The following is an 11,754-nucleotide window of genomic DNA, read 5'->3' as shown; positions in this document are numbered from 1 at the left end:
TATAAATCTATAAATGCCACAAGAGGCAAACCGTGTAAAATATTTGTGTTAACATGCTTAAAGTTTGGGAGGGGGAGGTTGCAGGTTTTACCACTTTCACCACAATATAGAAGACCTCCAGAAATTTGTATTAACGCAAGGTCAGGGCCCTTGTCCCTACAAATAGTGGGCACATGATTGTGTCAGAACTATCGAATTCTGGACCATAAGGCAAGGTTTAGCACTGCAAGAAGTGTATTTGCCCTGTATTACTAACCGATCCTCCAACAAATTAGAGATGGTGTAAGAAGAGGACCGCTGCTGTGGCTGCAGCAATACCATTTCAAGCATCCTTAAAGGATACCTGTAATCCGCATGGGGGAAAAGTTAGATACTTGCCTAAGTAGGGGGAAGCCATGGGTAGGTCCAGAGGCTTTTCTGGTCTCTGCACTCCGGTTTTTGGTCCCGGACCAAAACCGGAGCCATGGATAACCATGTTAAAAATAGCAACCGTCTTCACCCACTTCAAAAACAGATCCGGGGGATCCGCTTTGAAAAACTAAATGGAGGGTCCAGATTTGCAAGGTTTTCACGGACTCTGGATACACAGAGGGGTAAGGCAAGACAATAGAAAAACAGATCTCCCTCTTCACAGGCTACTTTGCATAAAAAAAACGGAGGGAGATCCGGATTGCCATGCTGGAGGGGTTAGCAGCCAGGAAGGGGGCCAGCTGGCAAAGAGGGTGGCATTGCAGGAAGTGACGTGGCAAGTGGTGGAACTCAAGGAAGTGAATGAGTTCCCTGCTTGCTGCAGGCAATGTTTTCAACAAAAATAGCTGAAGGGGGAGTACGAAAGGGCACTGGGGGGTCCAACCCCCCTCCCCACCGTGTGCCCGCTGGCCCTCTCCCTGGCTGCTACCGCTTCCACCATTGCGGCACTCCCACCCACGGTACGTTTTAAAACTCGCAAACAGACTTGAAACGTGCTACAAAAAATGCACCATGGATCCGTTTTTTAGCCATTTTCGTTTCGTTTTTTTAAAACCGGAGCCCGGACCGCGGATTGTGTTCTGCAACCGCATGTAGTGTGGACCGAGCCTTAATCGGGGATGATGAATAATAATTACACTGCCTGTTTTGGCACAAGGAGAAGTGCGCATGCGCAGCTGCAAAAAGTGATGGACAGCAGATAGTTACACTGCACCTCTGTGGAGATTGGTTCTCATTGTTAAGGTGGCCACACACGATACAATAAAATGATCCAATTTTATGGCAATTCGATAAAAACGATCGTATCTCCCGAAATAATTGAAAGCTTTTTTTTTTTTTTTTTTTTTCCATTCGACTGAAAAATCTGATTGGATTTCCCATTTTCTTCGATTTTTCTCTATCCGGAATGCCAGATATTTTTCTTCAAACTTTCTAAAGATTGTATGTTGAGTGGTAGATTGCCAATTTATTAATATACACACCCTAGCAATTTTCTCAGTTTCCAATCATTTTTATCATAATTGGGGAAAAAATTGAACATAGGTGTGTGGCACATTGGTCGTATTTTTGAAATGTTACAATCAGTCAAAAATTGATTGCAATTCTTAAATTGAACAGATAATTAAATTGTATGGTGTGTGGCCACCTTTTACGATCCAATTTTTGGTGAAAAATCATTTGAGCGATCAGAAAATTCTGATCGGGAGAATAATCGTTCACTACACCATCAACGAACCAACCTTTGCTTCCTATCTATCACCACCACCAAGAAAATCCAAATTTTGGTTTGATGAAAATCTAATCGGACGACTATTTTTATAATCATTTGCAATGGATTGTGCCCATCAACTGAGATTTACAACCAATCCGATCAGAATTTCTGATCGCTCGACCAAATTTTTTTTTTTTTTCTAGAAATTGGAGCATTAGTGGCAACCTTTAGTCTTTTGCCAGTGATTGCACTGAGGAGGCTCATCACAGGCAAGTGATGGAGAGAACACAGCAGCTGGTTTATGTACAGACACAAGGTAACGTCATGTTCAATGGAAAAACTATGAACATTTTTATTGCCACTCTCCCTGTTCTGTACCACGAATACCCATTTATAGGCCTCACAGTAAACCGAATTCTTACCAAATGGTTTACAGATGGCAGTAAAAACCCACTACAGGTTCTTTTTTCCCACCTTCTCTGGTGTTAGATGCTGACCAGAGAAAACGCTTCCTGCAGCCCCGCCTCCCTTGTCAGATCAGCCTAAAGCTCATTGGCCATCGCCGTTCACTGAAATCCGTATATACATGGGAGTGTTTGTTTTTTATAACACCACTGCATCTGTGTTAATGCTATTTTAAAGAATACATTATTAATTTAAACCTTTTCTATATACAATATTTATACATGTGGTTCAGCCACCACCATCATATCAGTATGTATTCTTTTCAAATACTCTTCTCTGGTCTCTCACCAAAGCACTGAGGTGCTGAGTTTTCATAAACAATGCAAAGAAACATGCAGCAAATGCTAAGAGTGAACCACAGAAGCCAATCAAAGACCTTCTTCTTTTAGGTCCGCTTTTAAGACCCTTTCCAGACAAATGTTTAATTATTATAATGGGTCTCTCCTGCTCCCACTACTATAATAATAATTTTTTTTTTCTAATGCTCGCATTTACTTCTATGTAACTTCCTATTTGAAACGGTGCCATTTGTTTAATGCCTTCGTCTGAATGGGCTCTACCCCTTTTGTGTTACTCTTTCACTCAAATACACAATCCGTTCACTTAAAGAGGAACTCCAGTGAAAATAATGTAATAAAAAAAGTGATTCATTTTTACAATAATTATGTATATATGATTTAGTCAGTATTTTCCCATTGTAAAATCTTTCCTCTCCCTGATTTACATTCTGACATTTATCACATGGTGATCTTTTTAATGCGGGCAGGTGATGTCAGTGGAAGGAGACGCTGCTTGCATTTTTGGCACTTGGAAACAGCTATTTCCCACAATGCAACGAGGTTCAGACAGAAAACTGCTAGGACCATGGTCCTCACAGTTTCCTGTGGGAGGGGTTTACCACAACATCAGCCATACAGAGCCGCCTGATCATCCGTTTGTGAAAAGGAAAAGATTTCCCATGAGATAGAGGGTATCCGCTACTGATTGGGATGATGTTCAATTCTTGGTTACGTTTTTTCTTTAAGATTATTTGTATTTGCTATGCAAAGAATCACATATGCAATTACGGTAACTTTTTCTCCTAAATTTTGTCAGAAGAAATACGTTTTTATCTTCTATTTATTTATTTCTTTATTTTCTCAAATACATATAAATAATGTCTCTTTTTTTCAACCAAACTAACTATGTAACTAATAAGAAAGACAGGGATAAAACAGACCGAGAGCCAAATATAGTGTAGTATTTTAGAAAAATTGGGGATATGGTAAATTTAAAGATTATACTCACAAGTCAGGGTTACCACATAGGCAACCACTGATGCAGCAGGTGGGGAGAATTGCAACCTGACCCCACTCAGGTCTAAAAAGTCGCTCTCTATCGATCAGAAAAATGGAGATACACCCCTCCACCAAGGGTGGACTAAGATATTGAATAGCGGAAGTAACTGAGGCGCCAAAAAAGTATAAAATAAGTTAAAAACCGTCTAAAAGGAGGGAAATGGGTGGATTCACCTCCCCCAAATGTACAAATGACAAGGCTGATATAGCCGTAAGATTTTATAATTCTATTTATTAACACAATTCTCCAATAGTGATGCAACGCGTTTCACGGGCAAACATCCCGCTTCATCAGGCAATATAATGAGAACACTGAAGAAAAGAAACGGGGGGGGGGGGGAGGGGGGGTTTTGGAAAAGGGAACAAGAAAAAAGAAAGGAGGGGGGAGAAAAAACAAAAGTGGAAAATTTGATGCTAGAAAGTGCTCAATACATTAGCAGAAATTTTTCATGTTATAAGACAATCATCATCATGAAAGGAGTATTCTTGTGGTCTTTATAATATTATCTGGATTGTTATATTTGTTAGAACAAACTGAATCCACCCATTTCCCTCCTTTTAGACGGTTTTTAACTTATTTTATACTTTTTTGGCACCTCTATTACTTCCGCTATTCAATATGTAACTAATAAGTTTTTGTCACTTTTCAATTGAAAAAGTACAAAAAAGTAAGTGAAAAAGTACTATCAAAACTATTTTAAGTATGTTCTTGCTTGCTGATGGTTTAAAAGGCATTTTATTGACAAGTTTAAAAACATCACTTTGGAGAAAACTCAGGAGAAAAATGTAATTGCATATAGGCTTAGGGTTCACATGCAATTAACTTTTCAATAAAAGTTAATTGCATGTGAATAAAAATTCAAACTTGTCAATAAAATGTCTTTTACAGCTCCAGCGAGCAAGAAGAAATTCAAAATAATTTTGCTAGTACTTTTTCGCATACTTTTTGGTACTTTTTTTTTTTTTAATTGAAAAGGGCTGAAAAGTTATTTCAAAGAGAAGATGAAAAATTATCTCCTAGGAGAAAACTCAGGAGAAAAAGTTAATTGCATATGGCCTGGGGTGTCTTTAACTCATGATATTGTGAACAGTGAATGATTCTGTTTACCTATGGATTTTGATATGTACAGGTGGTGTAAACAGTGGAGCAGCCACTTCATGCAAAACATTTATCTTCAGAATATCTCACGCCTTCAAAGAAGAGATAATGCTTGGGTGGTATCGCTCAATAACTTGAGTATACTGATATGAATGATGGCTCCTGGCTAAGTTAAATCCATAAGTACAATATAACTAAGTTCAGTACTTTTTGGGGGGCACGAGTGACTTCACTGGTGTTGGTGTCCCGTTTCCTGATGACACAGTGGTCTCTAAACCTTCCTGTTTGTGGGAGGACTTCTCGGATTTGCTGGTGCTTCTTTCAAGAACAGGGAAGAAGCTGAATCTCCCCCTGGTCTCTCCATCTTCACTGATGATGCAGAAGAAGCACACCAGCTTCAGTATGGCTCTTCTAATGTCTCTGCTGGTTAACGTGTAGATGATTGGATTTAGGAAAGAGTTTATCATGGCCAGACCAAGGAAGTAATCTGCCTTGAAAAGAACCGGGCAAGCGTTGACCTCACAAGAGACGTCAAACAGCAGTAATACAAAGAGAGGAAGCCAGCAGCCAATGAAGGTCCCCACCACAATAGTAACAGTTTTCAAAAGCGCCATGTATTTTTGGGACTTTCTTAGTGCCCCTTTTCGAAGGGTGCCCAGTCTCTGGCTGTTGAGTTTGACAATCCTGTATATGCGGAGATAGAGGACCACAATAGAAATAAGTATGGCCAGAAAGACACTAATACACACCAAAATGTAATCCTTCGAATACAAAGGCAGAATGGTGGAGCAGGCCGGGAGGTTTTGAATACAGTTCCACCCCAATATTGGTAAAATCCCCAGCAGGATAGAGACCAACCAGCTCGCCCCAATCAACAGGGCCATTCTCCCTTTTTTGTCTCCACTGTAGAGCTTCATACGGACCATGGTGATGTGACGTTCAATCGCAATGGCCAAAAGACTAAATATAGATGCAGTCAATGTGACAAAGACTCCTCCTTCTCTGACAAACCACATGGCAGGAGTGAGACGAAGTGTATTTGCCCCTGACAACACAATGTTAACCATGTAGGCAATGCCCGCCAGAAGGTCCGATAAAGTCAGATTGCCAAGGAGGTAGAACATAGGCGCATGAAACTTCTTGTTTCTCCAGAGGGCCAAAAGTACAATGAGGTTCTCCAAGACGATGAGGACACATACCACCAGGAAGACGACAGCCTCTGCTTTCAGGCCACCTTTGTATCGGCTGTTGCTGAGTTTCCCAGTATAGTTGTAATGGAGTGCGATGACGCTGTTGCTTTGGTAGTCTCTGTATAGCCGGGTAAAGTGGTGCTCATGTGTCGCTCCATCCATTTTGAACCGACAGTTTTTTTTCCAACCTCTTAGTGCATTAGAGTGAAGGTTGGATGTAAACTCTGGTTTATATCATAGCGAATTGCAGCTAAATACCATAAAACGCAGGACCATATGTGCAATGCCTGGTTGTGTAGCAATGAATAGTGATTGATTATTCTTTTATATCCATTCAGTAGACCAGAACGCCACCACTTGGATGTCTTCGATATGCATTTCCATCTTTAGCCAGCAGAGGTCAGTGTTTCCTCGTCTGTCCAATGTACTGTCGACCCAACCTCTTTGTAACCTGTAGTGAAAAAAAAAAGAGTTCTAGTTAGTTCAAACTTTTATTTCAAAATGACCTCAAACTATCCTTATCAAAGGAAGCAAGTGTGTTTTATTTCCACATTTTCTCTGAACAAGAAAGTGAAACCGCAAACATGAAACGTTTTCAGAAGTGAGCATTAGGCAGCTTGCACAGTCGGTTTCCTTAGATAACGCATGCAGAGATATTATGTGGAATGGCTAGGCAAATTATATCATTTATTGTGCAATGCCTTTAACGTTTCACTTCTGGAATGACGTGTGTAGTAGAAATCTGACATTACCGACAGGTTTTAAGCTAGTCCATCTCTTCATGGGGGATTCGCAGCATGGCCTTTATTCTTTATAAAACACTAGTGACCTTAGCCCGTTTAAAAACAGGCTAGGTCTGTCTCCGCGCGCATGCACGCACTTGCCCGTCGCGCGCACACCCGCCGCCGCTGTACGCAGTGACAGTTGCCTATTATTATATAGGATTCCCTGAAAATGATTAATACAAAGATGCTGGCCAGCCTCCCTGCTCGCTGCACACTATTTTGGCAGTTGGACGGAGTAACTGTCATTCACTAAGTGCTTTTAAAAATAAAGAAAACCCTGAGAACCCCCCTATGAGAACATTGGGCTAGTCCAAAATTTGTCAGTAATGTCAAATTTCTAATACTTACTGTAAGTGACAGCAACATAGGAGAAAAATAATTTATGGCTCATTTTACTCTGGGAGAAATGTATTTCTTATTTGTATGAGTTTTACATTTTAAGATTTTCACAACAGTTCATCTTTAAAGATTAACTTTAGTGAGAAAAACATAATGAATACAATTGCTTATTTTTTTACAATATTAATTTATAGATTTAGTCAGTGTTTGTCCATTGTATAATCTTTCCTCTCCCCAATTTACATTCTGAAATTTATCACTGGTAGTGACATCTTTAGTTCTGCCAGGTGATCTGTACAGAATGTTCGTTACTGAAGGTGCGTACACACATGCGACTAGTCGTTTGAAACGATCGTTCCCCGATCCTTTCAAACGACGATCGTTTGAAAAAAAGCAGACAACGACCATGAAGTCTAACAACGGACGAGCTAGATCGTTCAAAACGAACGATCTAGCTTGGCGGATTTTTACCAACGACGATCGTTTGCAAAAGTAGTACATCGTTGGAAACGATCGTTCGTACTAGGCTTGACATGCACATTTCACTATTTCTCCATGGAACTTTTCATTTTTATGCGCAAGCGCAATAGTTACTTTTACGTGATGTAACGTTCGTTCTAACGATCTGATCGTTACACACCTTTTAAAACTAACTTTACTTAGGTCGTTCTTTCATCCAATTAAAAGTTCGTTCGTCGTTGACAACGAACGATCGTTGTCGCATGTGTGTACGTAGCTTGAGAGATATTGCTGACTTGGCAGTTGGAAAAAATCCATCATTTCCCACAATGCAACAAGATTCACAGACAGCAAGGACCATGGTCATGACATCATCTCATGGGTGGGGTTTCACCACAATATCAGCCACACAGACGTCCTTGATGATTTATTCGAGAAAAGGTAAAGATTTCTCATGGGAAAGGGGGCATCAGCTACTGATTGGGATGAAGTTCAATCCTGGGTTAAAGAGAGTCTGAGGCCAATTTAAAAACTTGTTTTTACCTGTTATTTAGGGTAAGGAATAACAATGGTTTTATACCCCCCAAATCCCCGGTGTAAAAACCGGGGAGTGCTTCCTAGTAGAGGCAGAGCTTTCTGCTGTAGCTCTGCCTCTACTCACGTCAATCCCTGCTGATCGCCGCCTCTCCCCGCCCCTCTCAGTCTTCTTTCACTGAGAGGAGCGAGGAGAAGGGTGGTGATCAGCGGAGGATTGATGCTAATGGAGGCAGAGCTACAGCGCTAAACTCTGCCTCCCCGGGCAGCAAAATCCACGACTTTGAAAGTCGTGGATTTTTGCCCCAGGATTTGGGGGGTAAAAAAACGTCATTCTGCTGCGGGAATGTGGCGTTTTATCACTGGCCTTATTCCTTAAAGGAAACCAGAGATGAACGCTTTGGCACAAAATAAACATATCCCCCGATAAATTTGATAAAATAAATCTACCTGGAATTTTCACCGCTCTGGTGTACTGTTTTTTTTTTTTGTTTTTGTTTCTTTTTTACTAAAACTCCATGCAAAACACAGTTCATCAGAAAAGCATATTATTGAGGACCCATTTCCACTATAGCGAATCTGCATGCGGTTTATGCACGCAGATTCGCATAGCCAATGATAGTGGGCCTGTTTCCACTTGTCAGGAAATCTGTGCGGTTTGCTGTGCAGGAAAAATCTGCACAGAGCCATCAGAATTCGCACACCGCAAGGCGGTGTACGGTTCACATACAATGTAATTAATAGGAAATTCGCATGCATTTTCGCTATGCAAATTTTCCATGCGAATTTGCCTACGTTTTCGCCTAAAGTCAATGTAAAAGCACACAGGCGCTGACATGGTTAAATTTACATACTTCCAAAAATATGCGAAAACGTACCCAAATTTGCGTTAAAATTCGCATACAAATGCATACGAATTTGCATCCGGATGCAAATCCATTTTTCGCAGTTTCCGCAAAGAATTCGCACCGCTCAAGTGGAAAATTAAATCACCATTTCTAAAAACCTCTTATGACTAACAAATCTAGATTTAAAAAAAAAATGTTTTCCAATATACCCTTACATTAGCAGCTCCTCCCATCTCATCACAGCTCTCTGTGATGCTGTGAATATACAGAACAGGAAAGCACAGCCAGAAGGGGGCAGGCTTTGGCTTGAAAAAACATCAGAGAAGACACTCAGCTATAATGATTCCTGAGCAAAGCCACGCTGAGGCCTGGTGCACACCAAAACCCGCTAGCAGATCCGCAAAATGCTAGCAGATTTTGAAGCGCTTTTTGTTATTTTTCTTTAGCGTTTCAGCTAGCATTTTGCGGTTTTGGGAAGCGTTTTTGGTGTAGTAGATTTCAGATATTGTTACAGTAAAGCTGTTACTAAACAGCTTCTGTAACAAAAACGCCGGCAAAACCACTCTGAACTGCCGTTTTTCAGAGCGGTTTGCGTTTTTCCTATACTTAACATTGAGGCAGAAACGCATCCACAATCCAAAAAATGCCTCACCCCGGGAGTATGCGTTTCTGCAAAATGCCTCCCACTCTGGTGTGACCCACCCCATTGAGATACATTGACCAAGCGTATCCGCAGCCGCAAGCGGCTGCAGAAACGCAGACAAAGCCGCTCGGTGTGCACCAGCCCTGAATGCTCAGTCAGGGATTTTATCTAGGAGATAATTTTCATCTTCCTAACTTTTCAGCATTTTACAAATGAAGAAGTACCAAAAAGTTGGAGAAAAAGTACCATCACATTTATTTTGAGTATTTTCTTGCTTGCTGGTGGCTTAACCACTTGATGACCCAGCCTTTACCCCCCCCCCCCCCCCCTTAAGGACCAGCGCTGTTTTAGAAGATCTGTGCTGGGTGGGCTCTACAGCCCCCAGCACAGATCAAACATTAGGCAGAGCGACCAGATCGCCCCCCCTTTTTTCCCCACTAGGGGGATGATGTGCTGGGGGGGGTCTGATCGCTCCTGCCTGCGTGTGGCTGGCGGGGGGGGCACCTCAAAGCCCCCTCCACGGCAGGATTCTCCCTCTTCTCCCTCCCTTCCCCGGAGATCAGAGGCTGCACAGAAACGGATCTGTCCTGTGCAACCTCTAACAGGCTCCTGCCTGTCATGTGACAGCGATCCCCGGCCGCTGATTGGCCGGGGATCGCTGATCTGGTACAACGCTGCTACTGTTAGCAGCGTTGTACAAATGTAAACAAAGCGGATTATTTCCGCTTGTGTTTACATTTAGCCTGCGAGCCGCGATTGGCGGCCCGCAGGCTATTCACGGAGCCCCCCGCCGTGAATTGACCGGAAGCAGCCGCTCGCGCGAGCGGCTGTTTCCTGATTAATTAGCCTGCAGCCCAGGGATGGTCGTAGTCAGCGAACTTCGCTACGCTGGAACTACGCATATTTTTACGCAAATACGATTCGCAATCTATGGCTCCTAAATCAGCCACTTCGCTACGTTAGCATACCGTAGACTACGCATTAAAATACGCAAGCTTCACGTATTGCGTAGCGGTTGATGCGACCGCTTATGCCCTTATGCTGAAAAATTTCCGCAATAATCTGCTAACTATGCGCATACACAAACTAATATAAGCATACATTCCAACATCCAATGCGGAATTGTATGCGTATAAAGGGCAATAAAATTTCTGTGCTTGCGCAATGACCCATATAAATGCAGTTACCGCACGCGTAGTTGACTTCGCAATACATACATCAACTACGCGTAGCGGGCGAAGCTACGCATAGCGGGACTACGACTACGCGGAAATGCGTACGTGTAGTTCTTAAACTCCGCCTACGAACTACGATGCGTAGTTGCGTACTACGATGCGTAGATTTGCGCTGGCGTAGTTTACGAGCAACCCTGCTGCAGCCGGGGAAGCAGATCTGCGTCGCTGGTCCTGCAGCTGCCACGCGTTATGAGTGCGCGGTCGGCAAGTGGTTAAAAGGTATTTTATGACAAGGTGTGAAAATATCTCCCAGGAGAAAACTCAGGAGAAAAAGTGAATTGCATATGGGCCTCTGTTCCTTCTTCTGATGAATGTATATAAGCAAACTCTTTTTTTTTCATTTAAGTTAGCCAATAAATGGTATCAACGATTCAAACCTTCTTGCTTTTACTGATGGCTAACATGATACACTACTGCTACAGCTGTCCAAATTAAGACCCTCTACTGACCACTGAGTCTGTGTACTGTACACATGCTAGATTTTAGCTGATCGTCTTAGGTAAAAATGTTACACGTGTTCAATAGTCAAAAAATACTGGTACTTTCAGACATAGACCCAGAACAAGCATGCAGATCAGGTGTCTCTAACTCAAGCATGACTGGATTTCAAGGTATGAAAACTGCATGACCTACCTGATCTGTTGAGGTTTTTGAGAATGCTATGGCCATGTGACTGCCTCTCAATTGCCAATCAATTCCAGGGCCAATTTCACCAGTAAGCATCCACTGACTGCGAGGCCAGTAACCAGCGAGGAAAGAAAGAGTAAGCGAGGAGATAACAGGTATAAGTTGCAGGGAAGAACAGCTATGGAAGCAGAAAGCATGTCTGACACTAATAATTACTGCACACGGTAAACTATACTGGTTTCACAGACACGTCCGGTCTTGTAGACTTCATACTTACTTGACTCATCTTCACAGAAATGATTTTTATTTTATGTCGACCCATTCAAAATTATTTTTCTTTCATAGGTTGACTGTACGTTCAAAATCATTTGCACAAAAAGTTTTAGAACTCCTCCCTTATTGATAATGCAGAGATTTAGTATTGATTTTTGTTCTGTGAAGAGATCAGACGAGGCCCCAGTTAGTTTATATTCTTCAGCTAAGAAGTGGCGTCCTGCATAGTAATGTGTCCA

General features: G+C 42.0%; 1 protein-coding gene across 3 annotated transcripts in view; it reads right to left on the bottom strand.

Annotated features, from left to right (window-relative positions):
* Nucleotides 1–4,367: 4,367 nt before the first annotated feature.
* LOC137562734 (sphingosine 1-phosphate receptor 1-like) overlaps nt 4,368–11,754 on the bottom strand; it is a 48,564-nt gene continuing 41,177 nt past the window's right edge. For 2 of the 3 annotated variants that reach the window (XM_068274373.1, XM_068274375.1), the window contains exon 2: nt 4,368–6,223. In XM_068274373.1, the coding sequence (XP_068130474.1) occupies nt 4,783–5,934 (1,152 nt within the window). In that variant the 5' untranslated portion in view covers nt 5,935–6,223 and the 3' untranslated portion in view covers nt 4,368–4,782. Of the gene's footprint in view, nt 6,224–11,248; nt 11,410–11,754 lie in introns of those variants that run through there. The other variant, XM_068274374.1, reaches the window with a different exon arrangement.

This window comes from Hyperolius riggenbachi, chromosome 3 (assembly GCF_040937935.1).
Source record: "Hyperolius riggenbachi isolate aHypRig1 chromosome 3, aHypRig1.pri, whole genome shotgun sequence".
Lineage (NCBI taxonomy): Eukaryota > Metazoa > Chordata > Amphibia > Anura > Hyperoliidae > Hyperolius > Hyperolius riggenbachi.
Note: the sequence above shows the minus strand (reverse complement) of the source record. Positions and strands in the feature narration are given on the sequence as shown.